The sequence below is a fragment of the Durio zibethinus genome, chromosome 24, assembly GCF_047325235.1.
Source record: "Durio zibethinus cultivar Kanyao isolate XHJ-2024 chromosome 24, ASM4732523v1, whole genome shotgun sequence".
Lineage (NCBI taxonomy): Eukaryota > Viridiplantae > Streptophyta > Magnoliopsida > Malvales > Malvaceae > Durio > Durio zibethinus.
The window spans coordinates 15,095,403-15,116,974 of record NC_143185.1 but is presented as its reverse complement, the minus strand read 5'-3'; the positions used below and the strand labels follow the sequence as shown (position 1 = coordinate 15,116,974).

Sequence of the window (21,572 nt, the reverse complement as noted above, 5' to 3'; positions counted from 1 at the left end):
ACTTACAAATCTTGCTTGAAGGACTTAGAGACTATACTTGGAGGTATTTAAAATTTTCGTATCTTAAGAAAACTTAAAAATTCTCAACATTTTCCTTTCTTAAAAAAGTGCTTCTAACTAATATCATATTTGTTTTCCATCTTCTTTAACAACTTTCTCGGGATTGAGTCCGAAGGTCTTATAAATCCCAATGGATTTTGCTTGGAAGACTTACTAATCTTTCTCAGATGACTAAGAGACTATGCTCAAAAGTCTTTTAAAGCTCAACACTAAAATAGATTTAACGCGAAAGACTTATAAATCTTATTCGTAGGACTTAAAGACTATGCTTTAAGGTCTTATAAGTCTCGACATTAAAAAAAGATTTTACTTAGAAAACTTACAAACCTTGCCCAAAAGATTTAGAAATTATATCCAAAAATCTTACAAATCTCGACATCTATAAATGACCTTTTAAATAAAGGCTCTATAACTTTAAAAAAATCTTATCTGAAAACACTTTTCCTAAATAGAGGTTAAACAACTTTAAAAATCTCATCATTTTTCATTTGCCAAATCATCTCTTTATCACAATTAAAATCATTTTAAAAAAATGATTCTGATTTAAGTTTGAAACTCTTTCCACTTCAAATTTCCAAACTTTCTGTCTTAAAGGCTCATCATTTCTTATCTTAAGAAATATTCTTTCAAATCTTTTGATCATCTCAATATTTCATTTTCTAAATCTCATTTTCATCTTTTCTTGACAATCCCTTTCTTTCATAAATTTTTTTTTCACAAAAATTTTAAATTTCAAATAGGCATTTTCTAATTTTCATCTTTTCTTGAAGTTTGCAAATCAATGACTATAGTGATCGATCACAGTGATGCAAATGCAAATCTAAAAATGTCTACCTCAATGATGTAAATGCAAATGACCTTACCAAGATACAAATGCAAGTGCATTATATAAAGATGTAAATCTAACCATTAAATTTTATGCAAATTCTTACTAGATGATGCGAATACATAAACTAAAGATGATGTAGATGCCCTTTTAATTATGCAAACATAAATATCATTACTAATGATGAAATTGTTTTTTTCTTATGATTCAAATGCCCCTTGTGAATGCAAGTGCAAAACTCCTTACCATGGGTACAAATGCTTTAAAAAAATCTTTCTTTTTCTTTACAAAATTCATTTCTTTTCAATTTCAAATCATTTGAATATTCTTTTTTTATCATTCTTCAACTTTTTTCCAAAAAAGTTTCCTCTCCATTCCATCCTATCTTTCTCTTCGTTCTCCTTTCATGTTCACTTTTATTCATTTTTTCATACCTAATCACGTAACATACATATGATCAACCCCCACTTTATATCCCATAGCAAATTCAAGAAAACAAACCATCATGTTCTTACTACTCTTTTAGTGCATCTCGATGGAACATATCTTTTAATTTTAGAAAGAAACATTTTTTTTTCACATTTCTTTTTGCCCTAATATTATATGCACTTATTGGAAAATGATCTCATTTACATGCTTCAAATTTTATTGTTCTCTTTCTTTTTCTTCAGATAAAAATCTTATTTTTTCAAAAAACTTGTTTGTAACGAAAAACATTGTATTCTATGAATTGAAACTCACCTTGCATTAATGAAATTTTCACCAAGTGTAATTTTCTTTCTACACTAAAATTGATTGTTTTACCCTTTACAAAAATGCCTAACAAATAACTCAAAACTGACTAATAAAATTACCCCACATAACTAAATTCCATGACCAAAAATAATGAAATATTCCAAAAATGTGATTTTCAAGTCTCTTAAAAATTGTTATTCATTATTATAGATAAAAGAGGTGACAATTTACCCTTTTCAAATGATTGAATGATTTATCACATCAAGGTTTTGGTTATTAGGGAATGCCTCACAACCTAATAAAAAAGATAAATAATCTTTCATTTAGGCTCACAACTTAAACATAAATTTTTTAAAGTTATGAAATCCTCAAAAATCAAACTTTTGAAATCATTTTAAAGTACAATCGAACTTTAAAATTCTCTTAGTCTTAATTGTAGCATTTTAATAGATGTCAACACCAGCCATGATAGGTTCAAGAATTTGGAAAGAAAATTTGGATGGGAAAAAGGCTCAAAATTTCAATGTCAACCTCTTTATTGGATTTCACATTTTCAAGGCATTAACATTTTTAGACTTCTTAAAGCTCATGGTTGCTTCAACATGACTCTACTCATTTCATTAAGCAATATTAAGAGTGGCTCAAAAGTCTTTAAGTTTGCTCTAAACTATCTTTTTTTAGAGTTTTCACTATAGAGCTTCATTCTTCTTCTTTTTTTTATTCTTCTTTATTGTTCTATCATGCACTTAAGAATTCAAAATTTATTCAAAATGGACCTATGGCTCAAAAAGGATAATTTTCACAATGAAGAAAAGGTAAAAACCTCATCGGTTATGATAATGTCCCAAGGAAAATACTCTTCAGTTTAAGTACTTATGCTTAATCAAAATGGACTTTTCGTAGCTTGTAATGTAAGTTAAGGTTGGGGTTTTTTTTTTTTTTTTAAAAAAGAGATAGGCCCAAAGTATGTGTTTAAGGGTGATCAAATCAAGAATCATTTCCTATGAAGAGTTTTTGTTTTTGACATCTATCATTTCTCTTTTTAAATATTGCCATTCCATCACATTATTTATTTTTTTTCCTTCACTCTTTTTTTGTTTTTCTATTTTTTTATTTTTTTCATTTTTCACTTTTTCTTTTAACTTGTGATGAAACAAGTTCAAAACCTTTAAAACTCAATTTATTTAACATTTATCCCTCAATATAAGATATTCTTTTTTTTTTTATAAATTGGGCTTTATATATGTTATTCTTAAATAGATCATTTCCTACCTTTGCCCCTTGATATGGAAAGTGATCTTTTGTAAAGGTTCATTTAGAAAAATTCATTTGGCCTAAAGGGGTAACAAAAATGGATAATTTTTATATTTGAGAAAAAGATGATGAAAGATGGTTATTTGTCATCTCAAACATGATTACTTAAATTGGAAAGCAATTCTTTTTTAGAAAAATGGGTTCAAAGAAAGGCTTATTGAAAATATTTGGTGAATTTTGATGTTTAGTCTTTTATTTCAAGTTTTTTGGTTTCCTCTTCTTGGTTTTTTTTCAAATTTTTTTTTGTATTTTTCTTTGAATTTATTCAAATATCCCAAAGGTATGATGTCACAATCAATTTTGCTTTTTATTTTTTATTTTTTTCTTACATGATGTCACATACGATTATGTCACATACGATGATGTCATATACGATGATGTCATCCCATTAAAAGAAATAGTTATGGCATAAGCCAAGTTGTCTTAAAAGGCAATGAGTGGTCTTGCTTTTTTGATTAATGTGCCCTAAAACATTGAACAATGATCACTTTAGGAAATGAATTGAAATATCATGTGTTTATGGCCATCTGATGGGACTTCGGTGATTGGCTTTCATGTTTGAAGAGCTAGCATAACCTTGATACATATAAAATTACCAACATCTAAAGCCTAAACAATGTCAAGTTTGCTTATTTTTCAAGAAATCTAAGAAAAATATATCTCAAATTAACTATTTCATTGATCATTGCCTAGGAAAATATTATGATCTTTTATATGTCATGGTACTATCAGGTGAAGATGGGATTTGCCTCTTGAAACATCAAGTCTCTAAGCGATTTTCATACAGTGGTTTGGGACATGAAAGTGTTTGTAAAAAAGGTATTTTTTGGAGTAAGTTCATTCTAAATAGTGATCACCAATTCTTTGAGATTTGTCATGATGATTTTGAAAACCATTTTCCTTTTTAGCTTCTCATTTTTCTTTAATCTGGAATGTATGTTATATGAGTTTGTTTTTTAACAATTGCTTGAAAAAATTTTTAAAAAATCAAATTACATAAAAAAAAACTATAAAGCACTTATTCAAAAATCTAAAAACTTTGATTCCATGCAACAAATACAACTTAGCGACATCATGTGCATGCCATGCCTATGTATAGAAAATAAAACTCCAAAAGCTTAAAAATTACCCTTTCTTAATTGTCTAAGACCTAAAATTCCCTTTTTTATCTTAATTTCTCAAATTTTGTAATTGGATTCAAGACAAAGTAAATTTACATTACTCTAAAAGCTCCAAAGTCAAATGCCACCATTGATAAAATCTTCAATATTTTCTTTCAATTACTTGTATTTTTTCATCGAATAAGTAATCACCTCATATGATAATTGCATTTGCTAGTTAGATCAAAACTCATTGTCCATGAATCTGGAGTTATTTTGAAGTTATAAGAGTGATGTATGATTTTCTACTAGCAAAGACAAAAGATTATAAATAGAGATTAGAAGTTTTTCTTAATGATGTTTTAGTCTTTTTTAACTTCTCATTGGTTGGGTGATAAACCCAATGCTAAGATAAGATCACAAGTAGTTATTTAAAGATGGAGGTTTTTCTAAAATCCTAATTATGGGGTTGGTTGATAAAAATAAGGACTTTAGGATATGTTGCTTGTGATCGAGTAATAAGGTTGGCATGTGTGGTAGGGGCAATAAAGAATGTAATTCTTAGGTGTTTGGGTTTCATACGTGTTTGCCTACATCTTTTCTTCATTTTCCTTATTGTTTCTAACTTTTATTAAGTTGAATGCCTTACCTTTAGCAATCTTTCCATTTTTAATGACATTTTCTATCAACTCTCCAAAAGTCACTATATCTACAAAGTCTTTCATGGCATTATTGACAAGTTTTTCATAGCAAGGTGCTCGAAAAGTATTGAAGAACAACATCATGGTCTCTTTGTTAGTCAAATGTGGTTATACTTGACCAGCAAGAACTTTCAACCTCTAGGCATACTTCTTCAAACTTTCATCATTTTTTTTTTTTATGTTTTGTAAAGACAATCTATTGAGGGCTATGTCTATTAATTACATGCTTATACTAAGTCATGAAAGCTCTTAGGAGATATTTTCATGAGTGTATACAACTCCCATCTAATTGGATATACCACTTAACTATAGATCTAATGAGGCTATCTTAGAAACAATAGATCAGTAACTTATCATTGTGAGTGTGGCCCATCATCCTTTGAAAGAACATTGTGATGTATGCGAATGGACACTTAGTCTCATCATAATTTTTGAAATCAAAGACTTTGAACTTTGATGAAATCATGAGATCAAGGACTAGACTAAGCTCATTTGCCTCAATACTGTTAAAAACATCATTTCTCTTCATGACTCAGAGCTTTTTCTCTAATAAGTCATACTTTTATCATATTCTCATCTTCTCAACCTGCTCTGATATTCTCTTCAACTTCTCTTACTCTTTGAGGTCATCTAGCTTTGGGATAAAAAAATAGAGTGGCAAGGCTACATTCTTAATTTAGCCCAAATTGTCTTTGATTTTGCTGCTAACTTGCTAGCAGATTTGTATTAATGAAAGCATAAGATTGCCCACCTATTAGTTATGGGTACTTTCCTTAAGAGGTCTAAGCATAAGGTAGGGTAAAATCAGGTAAGTAAAGTGGCACATCCCTATTATTATTTTTTTGGGGTATGGGTGATAACGATTCAGATCAAATCCAATTCAATTTGATTTTTTTAGATAATGCATAAAATTATAAATTTTTAAAATTTGAACTGAATTCGAACTGAGCTTTCATATGATCAGAACTAAATCAAACTTAATTATACCGATTCGATTCAGTGATTTTTTAAATTTAATTTTTTATATATTATTTTAATATAATCTTTAATATACTTAAATAAATTTAGGTACAAAATATTTATTTTTATTTTTTAAAAATTTAAAAAATATATAAAAGCTAATAAAAATATATAATTTAGTTCAATTCAGTTTTTTTTTCATTTCATGATCTGAAATTTGATCCAAACCTAATATATACATTTAATATCCAAACTTAATTCAACCGAATAAGAAAAAAATTAATCTGAACTGAACCAAACACTATGGTTTCGAATCGAATTTTGGTTTTCTCAATTTTTTCTCACTCTTTCATTTCAACCATTTGTTTCCTCATCTCTTCCTAATTTTGACTATTCAGTCCCTCATTACTCTTGAGCCTTCTCTATCTTTTCCATCTTAGCTGGCTGTTTGTGTTCCATAATTCTTGCTCTTGATGCAAATAAGCTATATAAAATTAGACTACTTTGCTATCCAAAAAAACCCAAATTTATTCAACGTGAATTGGGATCAGTTAGTATCATACCGTAAAAGAAAAGAATGATTAAATAAATGCTTAAAAGATGCCTCAATGATTGAACAATATATAATGTAAAATGTAAGAATATTTACATGAACAATGTTCCATATTATTTGTGAATGCAACAACTTATTACCTAAATGATCAAACATGCCCAAATGAAAATGTAAAATGCAAATCTAATAAAAAATCATACTATTATTTAGTGTGTGTATATAAATGATGGAACATACTTACACAGAATGCACTGACATATTACATACATGATGAGATATGTTTACTTGAGATGCAATGCACGCAAATATCATGGTATTTAAGAATGTGAAATATGATTAAATGAAAAAGAATCAAATATCATGAAATGCAAGTAGTAAAATAACATATAAAGTAAAAAAAATTCTTTTTCTTTTTCAGAAGGGGGAAAACATAGGAAATGACAAGAATTTAAATTTTTTTGAATGAATGAAAGAAAATGTTATTTTTGTTAAAGAAATAAAATGAACTAAAAAGTTTAAGTATATTTTTCCAAAAGTAAGGAAATTACCTATAATTATTTTCTAAAAGAGCAAGAAAAATTAAATATAATTTTTTTATTATTGAAAGCACAAAAATTTTTTAAATGTTTAACTTTCCTTTTGGTAAGCACAAAAGTCTAAAAAATAAACCACTTTTTATGGAAACATGAAAAAAAATTATCGAAAATGCAAATCTTGCACATGCACAAGACGACTTAACTCAAATTAAACAACATCCCAAAAGCTTTTTATTGAAAAATAGGTTTTTGTTTTCAAAATTTTTAGTTTTCATATTATCATCCCAAGGAAAAATATTATGTATCAAACTATCCCCTTATGTATCCTAATTCAGGTAATTTTATCAAAAAATTGGCATGGCCCTAACTATGGTTGGCTCTTTATGATTTACTATATGCTTAGTTTGGATTTATGCACATATAAAAGGTTTTCAAATTGTTCCTTACTAGCATCCATGCAGGACTAGTAAGCCACCTTAATCCTCACTCATTATAGGCTACAAACGAAAAAGGCTTAATTTAGATAGGAGTATTTCACTTGCCATTGTAAAGGTTATCACCTCACGAGAGAATAAGTACTTTATTCCTTCCCATAAGGGTTTGAGCCCAAGCATAGAGCTCATGCATGATATAAATATACCATTGTGTATATGAGGATATACTATCATAATCCCTATCTTAAGCACCTCACAATTAAAAAAATAATATTTAAAGTATAAAATAAATTATCAAATTATGAATAGATGACATTATTAAAACGAAATGCATGTTTCTTTCCTTTTTTATTATTATTGTTATATTATTTATTATTTAAAAAAAATTAAAATCAAGAAAATTAAAGTAAAATACCAATTATGACCATTAATTCAAAATTAAGGATAACACACAATTAATTTTTAGCTTAACCGTGAAAAACATCCTTAGCGGAGTCGCCAAATTGTGATAACAATTTTGGAGGTTTGCTAAAAGAATTTTTTAAAAAATCAAAACAAAGGGAGTTGCCACAAATTTTTTTAGCTAAGTGTAATTGGCCACTTAAAAAAATTATCATTTTAATAAATTTTAAAATTAATTAAAACTTATTAAAAAGAAGTTTTTGGTCTACAAAAATAAAGTCAAATTCAAAAGTATAGTTACATGTAAGGAATGATTATCACCGCTGTAAAAATAGTATCAATTAATCACGTGTTATCCTTTAATTTGGATAAAAGTAATATTTCCTTTCATATTTAAAAATAATTACTTTGATTTATTGCAACCAAAAATATTTTCTTTTTTCTTTTAATCTTTTATTTGAAAGATAAATAAAAACCTTATGTATTTCAAAATTTTCAAAAATATTTCAATACTTTGACAATGTTAAGAGAAATTTTCTCACCTAAAGATTTCTTAAAAATCACTACTCGAACTTTTTATGAATTTCATCTTCAACAATTCGCATTTGTTTTCAAAATAAATACTTATAATATGAATAATATGTGACCATAATTTTAATTTAAACAATATCTTATTTTTTATATTTATTTTTTTTACAAAGGTAAAGTACTACAATTTATTAAAAATTATTCTAAATTCTTTAATACTTTGATAAAATTTCAAAAAAAAAAATTTTACTTAAAGATTTTTTAAAAATCACTATTTGGACTTCTTAAAACTCATCTTAAGAATATTTTCAATCATTTTTTTGTTAAATTTATATGGTGAAATGAATATAATTACAAAATGTTAAATTGAAATTATAATCTTAACCATATAACATTTACATTTTTTAAAAGATATTTTTACTGTAATAAATAAATATACAATAATAAATAAATATACAATGAGTAAACCAATAAAACAAAGTACATAGACGAGATTAAAATATAGGCTAAACCCAATTTAAAATTTAAAGCAAGACCATTGGGCTGACTGGTCTACGACTGATTCCAAGTCCAAAACTGATGGATCAAGAGAAGTTGGGCTTGAACAAAACCGGGTCAGATATCTAATTCTTGTTAGACACGGGTCAGTGGGTTCTGGGTCACAAGTCAGGCCCCATTTTTTTATCTTATTCCCTTGTCCAACTATGTCGTTTTGTTTCTACTATATAAGCCAAATATAGTTTTCATTTTTCTTTCCAGCATTCTCTCTCTAACAGAGCATATCTCTCTAAAATACACAGCCGTCGGAAGATTGAAACAAGCCCAGGATTCGATCGCTGACTACCCCCGCCAGCCAACGCCACCTCTGACTCTCTTTGACCTCCTGATCTCTGTTCCGAGCTCCTGTTTTTCAAAATTAACCTCCAAAGTTCTAGATCTAAGCCGAAAGCCTAAAACTTCAAACCGCTAAAAAACACTATCCCACTGTCCGATCCTTCTGCACATTTAGTATGTTGTTCTTTTTTCCATACTCTACCTTGTCACCGTTCGGATCTCCCAAAAGCCCCTCACTGCTGTTAGCCACCATCGACACCCCCGCCGGCGTTGTGGTTTTCTTTTGCCAAAAAACCTTCCTTTGCCTTGTGATATCTTTCTCCTATTTAACCTGAGCAAATCTCATCTCAAAACACTCCTAAAGCCTAGAAAAATCCCATACCTGAAACTAACAGTCCTCCATTACTGTGTATGCTCTATTTGTTTTGCTTTAGTTTCACTATTGTGTCGCTGACCAGGTTCCTCTTAGAGGACTTTTTTTTTTTTTTTGTGTTTTTGTAGCTTGGATGAGGGTTGTGGGGAGTTAATTATGGAAGAACGGTGATGGGTGGTTCAGCTATAATGGTTCTGGCGATGAAGGGTAAGTGGGTTCATAGGATAGTTCTGATGAGGGGCTTCAATGGTGTCGGTGAACCTAGACTTGGTAGTTTCTAGGAGCTGGATATTTTTGTTTAGTGAAAGGGGAGGTCTCGGCTAGTTTCTTTTGGGTTGATTACGGAAAGGTCGTTGGTGGTAGTTTTTGGTGGGTGGCATCGGCTGGTGATCGGTGGGGTCTCTAGTGTGTTCGGTTGATGGTGGACTGTGATGATGGTGATGAAGGCAGTGAGGGTGGGAATTTTTTTTTTCGTTGGGACCTCCCATCCTCCCTCTTTATAAATTTTGAATTGTGGGATTTTTATCTCCAAAATCCCTGCTTCATGCTACCATTTTTTTTTATCTAGAAAGTAGATAGAGGTCTGAAGATGTAATTGAGATTTTTGGATTCTTGCGGTGAAATCAAGTGGTATGCAAGGTGAAAGCAGGGGGGAATGTTGGTATGTTGTTTTTTGGGGTTAAAGGTCTGCCGATTTTGGCGACTGGCCTTTGATAAGTTAAGCTAAGGTGACTTTGGGTAATACAGTGAAGAAAACAGAGAGCTGAGGATGGTTTAGCAAACTGGTTAAGAGGGAAAGTGAATATGGGAAGAACGAAGAGTGAATTTGGAGAGCGGAAGACTGTCACGGCCAACCGAGCTTTAGCCTTCCATTTTTTCTTTTTAATTTTTCATTTAATTAAAGTAATTAATTTTAAATAAGATGAAATTTGGGCTTTTAAAATTAAATCTGAGCTTGCATTAAACTTTGAGCCCTTGAAATTAAAAATTGGACTTCAAGTTTCCTCCAAGTCCATATAAGATTAATCCAAAATTGATTTAGAATGAGCTTTAATCCAAGTAAAATGATTAAAAAATTGATTCATATGAAATTAAGTTTGAATGAATCTAATTTGATAAATTTAATTAAAATAATTTAAATTGATTTTAAATTGAAATGTTTAAATTAAACTTAAAAATCAAATTATTTTAAACAAAATTATAAAAATTAAATAAATATAAATTATTTCAAACAAAATTAAATGCGTACATATGTTAAATTGAAGAGATGATGATAACATTAATAAAACTGAGGTGGGTTTGCAAGTTGAGAAATGGTGGGTAGAGTGAAAGGTGGCGTAGGATTTTGGTTTTAGAGAGGTATATATAAAAGTGAAGTATCGAAAGAGGAGAGATGAAGGAAAAGCGGAGAAGCATTATTTTTCAGCCAAAAGTCAATTAGGGCCTCTATCATCAATCATAATGATATCTTGATCGCTACTTCGCTATTTGCACCGGAGATAATTTTGCACCCAAGATTCATCATCATTGACCCCGATTTTTCCTTGTGTTGCTAAAAAGAAACCTTAGAAAATTAAATTATACACAAAAAGAAACCGTATAAAATGACAGAAAAAAAAATATGATTCTAGTGAAGGATATTATATAAAAAATTTTTATGACCATTTAACATTTCTCTGTTATTGCGTACTCATCTTTTTTTTTTTAACTTTGAAGTGTACGTAAGTGTAACCAATTTTAATAGGAAAAGATTTAAATGAAATTTTTTAAATGATATTTATGAAATTTTCAACCAAAAAAATAAATATAAATTAAAATCAATATATTGAATGGTTTTTATTATAACATATAGATTCGTATACTTATAACTAGACACAACTTAAAGAGTCACCATCAATATTTTATTTAGGTGTGTCTGATCACCTAATGAATCTATCTTTTTAAAGAGTCATAATCAATCTTTTATTAGTAAAGGCAAAAGGTCAAGAATTGGGATTAGAATTCTCTCTTGATTATTCTTTGACCTTTTTAGCTTGCTTCTTAATTGGGTAGCAAATTAAATGATTGTTGTTTGAGGACAAAGATTTGCATGAAAGCCTAACCGTTGCATAGGTTGGCAAAGATAAGGATTTTAAGAGAGGTTATTTATCGAAGGATAATAAAGTGGTTATATCAAATAAGGCTGATGTGGGGTGAAGCCTTTAGCCTATTGCCTCTCATAAATCACAACTTAAGCATATATTTCCTTCTTATTTGGCACATCATCTTTCTTTGCATCATTTGTACCACATCCCTTCAGTTTTTCATTTTTTATTACATTTTCTATCATTTCCCCAGAAATAATCATATCAACAAATTTCTTAATGGCATTTTTAATTATCTTTTTATAATATGGAGCTTTAAAAGTATTGACAAACAGAACCATGGTTTTTTTGTCAATAAGTGATGGTTGAACTTGGGCAGCAATATTCCTGCACCTCTGGTCATATTCTTTAAAGCTTTCAATTTCTTTCTTCTCCATATTTTGTAAAGAAAGACAATCAAGAGCTAAATCTATTATGTGTCGATATTGACTAATAAAGTCACTAGCTAGCTCCTGTCAGGTGTGAATATGGGATCAATCCAGCTGAACATACCATCTTATCGTAGAACAAGTAAGATTGTCTTAAAATACATGCATCAAAAGCTTTTCATCATTAGTATAAGCAGTTATTTTTTGACAATACATGGTAATATTAATTATTGGACATTTTGTACCATCATACTTCTTGAACTTTGAAACTTTAAATTTTGGAATAATAACAACATTTAGATCTAAACAGAGCCTAGCAGCATCTATTGAACCATAGAAATCAATTTACTCCACTGCTCGTAACTTTTCCTCAAATCTGTTCATTTTTTTGTCAACTTTTGAGTCCTCCACCGACTTGACCACTTTTAATTTTAATTTTTTTTCTTTTAGAGCATCCAGATCAGGGACCTGGATTGTTTTTTAAGCTTTCTCCCCAAAGATTGGATTAACATAACTTTGGAACTGACCTTTAGTAATAGTAGTTTACATTCCTAGGTTAGTGTACAGATAGGCCTCAAGAAAATTTGCTTGTGCTCCTTGAGAATGTTAGCCTTAATAAGGGCTAAATCCTGGAAAGTAAAAAGAATCAATTACATCTTGCACAGGATGCTCTGACTGACTTAGAGCTTTTTTCACCCCCTTTCTTTTATTCAACTTATTCAAGGCTTACAGGATTTTATCTAACTCTCTTTTGAGTTTTTCATGGGTTTTTTCAATCTTGTCAAAATGATTAGAGTTTTCTTATTTCATCTAATCTAGCTCGAGCTTATATTGGTGGTGAATAAGATTTTTGGACGGTGAAGCTATCTTTAAACCTTGAGTACTATAATTATATTATTAGAGATGATATGCTCATGTTCGATATTTCTAATACATGAATGAAATGTACTAATAATATTTGTCACATAACTATTATTAATAAAAGAAATCTTAATTCAAAACTTTATTAAATAAAAATTTAAGACTACATCCTAACAAGCCAAAACAATATTCTAAAGTCCTAAACATCATTTGTAATATTTCCTAAACATTATTCTAATGTCTCCTTATGAACTTTCTAGCTTGCTGGTAATGATCTTGTGCCTCATCTAGAAGTCAAGCAATCGCTGCCCATGAGCTTCTACTACTTGCACCACGGCTTTTAATTTTTTCAATTTTTTTTTTCATTTTTGTTTTTTTTTTCTGCGACCATACATAACTGATCAAACAAGTGCCTTAAATGTTTTTGTTTTTCCATGCATGTGCTTTTCAATTGCTTGCTTTGTTCAACATGTTTCTTAAATTCTTTAGTCAAAACTCCTACTTGTACTGTGCGCTGCTCCACTATCTCTTATAGCATCTGGTTATGTCTATGTGCCCTAGCAATGGCTTTTTATCCTTATTTCACCCTTACTTTCAATAATTTATTTTCTTTTAAGAGTCCGGTAAGCTCAAGTATGACTAATACGTATAACCTGTCTAAATCATTGAATAGGGCCTTCCATTGGTCTTTTGGTTCATTGAGGCTCTGGATTTTTTACTCTTGCAACTTTAAACTTTCTCTCATTTTTTTCTTTAATCACTTATTTTCTTGTTCAAGCTTATCTTTTTCAGTTTGAAGTTTTTTTTAAGCAATTTTCACTTTCAGCAGAGGATCTTTGTGAGTTGGCTTTTAAGAGTGGCCAACTCTTCATTCTCGAAGAAGCATAATGTCCTTGCTCCTTCTTGCATACCACATAAAGCATTCCAAAGTAACATTATATGTAAGCCTCTCTTAGTTAACCTTAATGATCTATTTTTATACCTTTTTTATTATTTCAATCTTTTCATAAGCCCTTTTTCGATGAAAGAAAATTCTCACTAGTTAAGTCCATATGTTTCTGGAATAAATTACTCACATCTATATTATTTTTTCACTAAAGTTGGAGCATAAGTAACAACACCTTATAGGCCTAACAAGAAAATCTAGGGTTGATTTTTACGATTGTACAACATTGGATCATGATGCATCCAATGTGCTCTCCAAATTATCTTTTAGCTATCAAACGCACAAAAATATGAAATCCAATCCTTTTTTGACTTTGTTTTAGCCTATCAGTTATAACAAAACTCCTTAATTAAAATGCTGAAACAAAGGTATGATTTGCAAAACTTGCTTTCTTCATATTCGATGTGACTCTTCATCCATACATAAAATAGTTGTACGCACCTATTAAACTGACCTTACCATTTTTACAATAGTAATTCAAAGATCGAATGGTTTTTGCCAAAATGGTCGGTGCTATATTAACTTTATGTTCTAACTAATCAACAAAATCTATCATTGCGACATCAGTAAATCTAATAACTTTTGAAAAGATTACCAATCTATATAAATCTATAGCCATCATTACTATTCTTTGATAATCACCCTAAATGTTCTTGAATGAAGTCTCGTCCATGAAATACCCTTACTCTCGCATTTTATTTCGACACATAAATTAATTTGAGATAAGCTGAATCTAAGCATTTGCACAAGCTTCTAATGATAACCTACCTTGTTTGACCAATAAATCTTATTTGGATTTGACAAATCAAAGCAAAGTAAGACCATGTATTCTTCAATCATTAGTACCATATCTGCATTATTGAAGATGAAGCACCTATAAGAAGGATCCCAAAACTGTAAAATAGTTCTGATCAAATTATTGTCCACATCTACTTGGAGCAACAAAGCTATGTCTCCATATTTATTCTCAAATACCTCATGCCTTATTCTACTCATGCATCCCCAAACATTACTTAAGTCACCAAGTCATTTCGTTAGATATCGAGATGACCTCTCTCAGGCAATGATGAAATAAAACCCCCAAGCAAACAATTATCCTATTTTTTTTTACCTTTCTTTGATTTGATTTTCAACTTGTGAACAAATTCATTATGAATCAATGCAGACTTTGATTACATTTGGCTTTCCATGGATGTAGGTATGAGTTCTAAGTTATCAATAATTGATATGTGGTAAATATTCCTTATATAAGAATGATACAAATGCACAATGTTAAATAATGAAAATGATGCATAAAGTTAAATAGATGATAATGCAAGCATTATAATAATTGAAATGATGCAAATACACAAAGTCAAATAGAAAAAATTGGTTAGATAATCAATATATCACATAAATTATTCCTTTTTATGTCCTAATTTCGAGTTACATATATCAACGGGTAGGAATGGTTTTATTTTAAGGTTGACTTTTTAAATGTAGATTATATGCAACGTTAAATGATTTTGACCACTAAAGGTTTTCAAATTTTTCCTTATGTCATTGTCTATCATAGACTAGTAAGGCATTCAAATCCTTACCCATTACAGCTACCAATGAAAAGGATTGAATTTGAGTGAGAGTTTTTCGTCAGCCATTACAAAGATTATCATATCACAAGAGCATAGCTACTTCCTCTTAAGAGGGATGAAACCTAGGTATAAAGCTCGTGTAATGCAAATGCATATGATAGTATGTGTAAAGAAACATATAATTTTCAAATCCCCATAAATAAAACATAGAAAAGAAAAGAAAAAACGTTAGTGAACAAATAAAACAATCATTATAATTTAAAGCCATTAGCTTAAAGGATAAGATAAAATTAAAATTTTATGGCCTGACTCTTTATAAGTCCCAAGTGAAGTCGCCAAACTGTCATAACGTATAGATCCGTAAATCTCTAACTAGACATAACCTAAGAAATGGCCACTAATCTTTTATCAATATGTGATTGGCCACCTAATGAATCTATCCTTTTAAGGAGCTCCTAAGCTTGACTAAGGATTCCTAAAGAATAAATTATAGTCTACTAATCAGAACAAGATTCGAGTGTTCGATTATATATAGGGAAAGTTATAGCATCCTTACATGCCCATCCAAAGGACAACACTATTTTATTTTAAATTATCCTAAGATCTTGATTCTAATGTTTTAAATTATCCTAAGATCTTGATTCTAATAGTTTTAAATTTAATATTATACATAATTCTTAAGATTTTTTCATCAATCTGGTAAAATTCTTAAAAATACTTCATTAGCTCGACAGTATTCAAGAATCTCATTTGTTTTCTTGAAGAGGCTCCATCATTGAAAAACTTAATTAATTTTTATTTTATATCTGATTCTTCCAACATTTGAACTTAATTAGATATATTTTCTCACCTAAAAATATCTTAGATAATCATTCATTTGCGATTACTAAGAATTTCATTCTCAAAATTTATTTTTTATTTTTTAAATTTTATTTTTAAATTTTTTACTATTTGGGCCTAATTTGGAAATGACTTATAAGTTTCATTTCTAAATTTTTTACCATTTTGGTTAAATTTAGAAATATCCTCTTATTATTCGTCATTTGTTTCTTAATCCAAAAATAATAAGACAATCATTTTAAAACTCCTCTATATTCTTTCACCATTTGAGTTAATTTTAGAAGAAACTTTTCACCTAGAAATCTTATGAAAACTCAACCATTTGTGATTTTTCTTAAAATTTCATCCTTGGATAATTGTCAAATATTTTCACCCAAAGTTTTAATTTTTGTTTGTTTGGAAAAGAATACAATTACTTTTATTTAAATATCATCTAAATTATTACACCATTTTGGTTGAATTTAGAGAAATTCTTCACTTAGAGATTTATTAAAGAATTAACCATTTTGTAATTTCTAAAAAAAAAAAATCTTAACATTAAATAATTATTATTTATTCTCAAAAAATTTATTAATGTTTTATTTTGTTTTATTTTTTAGTAAATACTGTCTAATTTTTCCTAAAAATTAGACATAAATATTCAAATAAATAAAATAAACAAATAAACAAACAAATAAATAAATAAATAAACAATTATGATAAAATCCAAAGATAACTAAAACTTAAGAAAAAGATAAGTAAAAAGTAAATACTAAAAATTAAGTCACAATTGATTCCAAAGCATATGAGTCTCTGTAATTGCGTTTCTTCTCAACTCCTTTCTCTAACGCAAAATTTTCAAAAGAAAATCCTAATTATCTAAACCTAAAACACTAGAAAATACTATAAAAAAACTCTCAATTTTTTTGTTTTCTTTTTACTCTTTCTCTCTTAATTTTTCTAATTGATTCTTGATTCATCCTCATGAGGTCTTTTTATAGGCATTTAATACAAATCACAATAGGAGATGATTTTCTTGGTTTCAATCTCCTAATTAAAGTTAATTTTGAATTTTTAATCCAAGTCCACCTCTTAACCCAATATATTTTTTCAATTAGAATACTAAACTTCAAACTAAATCAAACTCTTTCTTTCTTCTTCTTCTTTTTTTTAAACCATAAATCAATTGATTAACAAAATAAATAATCATAAACTAAACAAAATATTAAAATTCTAAAATTAAATAAAAAAATACCCTAGACTAAATGGGATGTCTACAGTTTCGTTACATAGATCAAATGTATAAAATTTGAAAAAATTTTAATTAATTTTGATATATATTTTTATAGATATTTTAATAAAAATATTGATAAAATTTTTATCGTTGAATAAATATTGATCAAATTTAAATTATAAATTATATTTTTATATTTTTTTTATATATTATTGATCTTCATATTAAATTTTATCAATCTATTAATTTAGATTTTTTATTAAAATATTTATTAAATCAATTTTAAAAATAAACTTCACAAACTTCAACTAAATAACTTTAATGTAAGTTTTTTCCACTTTGTAGTCAATGGATTGCGTCGATTTTCCATGCAATCCATCAAGAAAAGCAGCTATAAATTTAATCAAATTGTCGTCTATGGTTGACCACCTTAAAACAGAAAATTTCCACTAACAAATGAGACGTGAAATTTCCTTTTGGGGTCAAAACGTAACATGTCTTGCACTACCCGACTCTCAAATTAAACCCAAACAGCTGTTGAAATAAAGGATTAAACATTTTGCTATTTCAAAGGATCTTTTTAGTTTTTAACACATAAAGAGGGAAAAAGAGAGAGAAGAGCCAAAGAAGAAAAGTGGATGGTCACATTAAAGGTATTTGGTTACTCCATTCATCTCCTAATAATAATATACATAATTCTCTTTGTCTATCTATCCCAGAAGTTTGAGAGATACCCTTCCTCCTCCAGTTCTTTTAATCTATATTCCTATCTGCAATCGATCATCTAAAATTAATCCCTGTTTTTCTCCTATAAACGGAACCAACACCTAAATTCATTCGTTTCTGATCATCTTCAATTCCACAAGCCTACACACACACAAAGAGAGAAGGTCGACATAAAAGAGATAGAAAGATATAGAAGAAATCAAGAATATGTCATATACCTCCCAAGCCATGCTAAACCAGGGCTTGTTTGAGGAACAAGAGATGGCTACTCAGATGGGTTTCTTTACTTTTCCTCCAAACTTGAGTTCATTTCCTGATCCATTGAGTTGCTATCAATCTCTCAACGCCTTCAACATAGCTGCAGCCTCACTTGCCGCTGATGCAGTACCTAATTCTGCTGCTAATCTAACTGAAACCCTACTCTCATCTGCCAGTACCTATCAAAAGAACAGAGAAGACCCTACTTCTGATTTTGGAGAACTCCATCTCCTTTCCTTGCAGAGATCTAGTGCAAATTTCTGGTAATTAAAAATATTGCACTTTTAAATGAATAATCATGCAAAGATTATTCATTGGTTTTAGCTCTTTTTTCTTGGTTTTATTCATTTCTATATTTCTCATTTTTCTTTAAAATGAAATAGTAAATGTTTACCAACTCTTCACAAATTAAATTTTGTTTAATTTCAATCACCCAAGAAAGAAAAAAAAAGAATAGTTTCCATGCAAATATCTATTCTAGTATCTTAGTAATTGATATTGGGTTTTTCTTTTAATGGTTTTAGGGCATGGGGAGAGGCAAACGAGTGTTTGGAAAGAAAGAAATTTGGCGTAGATGATCATCTAGGCGTTTCAGCAATGAAAATGAAAAGGATAAAAGGAAGAAAGGTAAGGGAACCTAGGTTTTGCTTCAAGACCATGAGCGATGTAGATGTATTGGATGATGGATACAAGTGGAGAAAGTACGGCCAGAAAGTGGTAAAGAACACCCAGCATCCCAGGTATATTAATCAAGCATTAAGAAAAAAAAACTCTCTTTTTCTTTTTGCCTTCTAACATTCTGTGTTTTAAGAAAAGTTACTAAACTTCACATCAAATTTTAGGCTTTTAGCCTTAATTGTACCCCTTATACACACTGTGTTTCCTTCCTTTTTTTCTTTTTCTGTCTTGTAAGTAAACTGTTTATCATGATTATTTGGCTTTACACGCCTGATATTGCATGAGATCTGAAAGCGTAATTCTGGACATCTTAATCATGAAATTACAATAGAGAGATTTTAAAGCCTAATTAAAAGAACTTATTATTACCTTCAAAAGACACAAAAACACAATGTGAAGATAAAAAAGGGAAAAAAAATATACAACAATTGACCAATTATAATGCACCAGAAAAAGGAGGTAGAAGATCTTTTACTATGCCAAAAGCGAGGGTTATATGGCAAATTGGCAATGCCATAATAAAAATGGTGTGTGTGTGTGTATATATATATATATATATATGTATGTATTCTTTAATTAAATAAAGGTTCACTATATCATGCCATGAATCAGGAGAAAATTGAGCAGCCATCATAAGGACTGATGACAAAAGTTAAACATAATAATTAGAACACTTTTATAATGAAGAAAATCATCTAGACTAGAACAGTGACTGAGTGTAACCCGTGGGTGTACAGATTCACCATCACAAAGAATTACTACGCTTATTTCTTTGAACATGCATGATATGCAAAATATTGTATCTGAAGGGGCAATACATTTTACTCAAAATTTTATGAAACTATTATATTTGTTCGCATTAGAATAATTTTATGTTTGAGTGGCAGAAGAGAATATACTTTATTGAGGACAATGGTCATCAAACAGTCAGTAGGTTACTGTGTAGTCATTGTGTCAGAATGTCATCTCTTTAAGAGACCAATGCTTCTCTTTTGATAAAGAAATAAATAGTTTTCGAGTTCAAATCCTTACTTAAAATTCACTAACTAAAAATAACAAAGCAATTGTTGTTTCAAAGCCGTCGTTGGTACTGACAATTCATGCTAAGTTGCCTAGCTAATTGACATTATATAGAGGTATAAATGGAAGAGAGAAAAGATTAAGATGCAATACAACGTGTAGTACGAATTCTACTCATTTATGTTAGACAAGGGATTTCACTTTTTGATTTGTCACTATGTAGAAAACCCTTTGCTTCCAAAGTAGAGAAATTTTCTAAGGCTATAGTTTCAGCTCTGAATGATTAAAGACCGCATAATTTTGGGGTTTTTGAATATCATGTGTTTGCTTTAAAATTATGGGAAGAGAGAACTATGTGTGCTGGGACAAAAGCGTGCTTAATGTCCTCAGTTTGCATTATCCTGGATTAGTTCTGAATCATGTCTCATTATCCTGGATTATTAGTGTTCTTTTCAACTGTTTATTATCATCATTTTTTACTTTTCAAAGTTTGAAAAACAAAAAAAAAAACTGGCTTAATCAAAGGTAGGATTAGTCAATAAGGAAAAAGACACTTAAAATATCTTCCATCTGCAAAGCCTTGATTGGCTATATATATGTCTATATATCCAGAATATCTTAAAAGTCATATTAAAAATTAACCTAAGATCTTTTTCCTTTTGAGATGGGAATGCAACTTGGAATTCATATTTTGATGGTAAATGTCATTAATGTTAGGGTATTTCTAGACTTTATTTACTACAAACATCCTTAAGGAAATTAAATAGTAGTACTTACTTTAATTACTTTGGTTATGGTTCAGCCTGAAAAGACCCGTTGTCAAGAGTTAAAATGTAATACTAACACTTCTGCCTTTTTAAACGTTTACTTCGAGGATGATTTTCGTTGGTAATTGATACATGGAGGAATTTTAGTAAGTTATAATGTAATTAATCGCTTGTTACAAAGGCTTGAATCTCTTTAACTTTTATCTCTTTAAGATAAATTTGATAATTTTTATATTTGTATCATATTTATTTTGTATTATTAAATACATATAAAATATAAAAATTATTATATATTAATTCATATTGATACATCAAACACTAAACAGATTTTTTGTTTTTATCAAATTCATGTACAGTTTTTATAAAATTTGAACTTTATTGCTTTCATTTTTTTTATTATTTTTGTGTCATAACTAAAATTATTACGACTTTAACTAGTAAATTCGCTAGCAATTAGATAAGGCTCTATTTTGTTTCTTTTGTTTATAGAAAATATTTAACCATATAATCAAGGATTGGAAGGGAATCCTAGTTAAAATAGCTTTTCTTTTCTAATGTTGCTTTATAAGTACGAAACTTTTGCGTCTGTTTTTTTTTTCTCTAAATTCAAAAAAAAAAAAAAGGTTGAGGGGTTTTTTTAAGTATATTATTTTGCTTTCGATTATAACCAAATTTCCTTTGTTACAGTATAATACTGTAAATAATTTAATATTTTCCCAAACAAAACAATAAGGATGGAGGCGCAATAGGGACCTCGCCTATATGTAAGAGGAATCCTACTACTCCAACTTGGTGGCCCCCGTTTTAATTGGTAATCATCATAA

The 21,572-nt window shown here is 29.1% G+C and overlaps 1 protein-coding gene across 1 annotated transcript; it reads left to right on the top strand.

Annotated features, from left to right (window-relative positions):
- The first annotated feature begins 17,912 nt into the window (after nt 1–17,912).
- Nucleotides 17,913–19,145, top strand: LOC111316101 (putative WRKY transcription factor 13). Its single transcript, XM_022918116.2, has 2 exons — nt 17,913–18,546; nt 18,808–19,145. The coding sequence occupies exons 1-2, from the start codon at nt 18,233–18,235 to the stop codon at nt 19,076–19,078; spliced, it is 585 nt and encodes a 194-aa protein (XP_022773851.2). The 5' UTR covers nt 17,913–18,232; the 3' UTR covers nt 19,079–19,145.
- Nucleotides 19,146–21,572: the final 2,427 nt, after the last annotated feature.

Coding starts and splice junctions, on each gene's coding strand:
- LOC111316101 (XM_022918116.2), top strand. CDS start 18,233: ATGTCATATACCTCCCAAGCCATGCTAAACCAGGGCTTGTTTGAGGAA. Junction 18,547..18,807: donor AGATCTAGTGCAAATTTCTG/GTAATTAAAAAT, acceptor TAATGGTTTTAG/GGCATGGGGAGAGGCAAACG.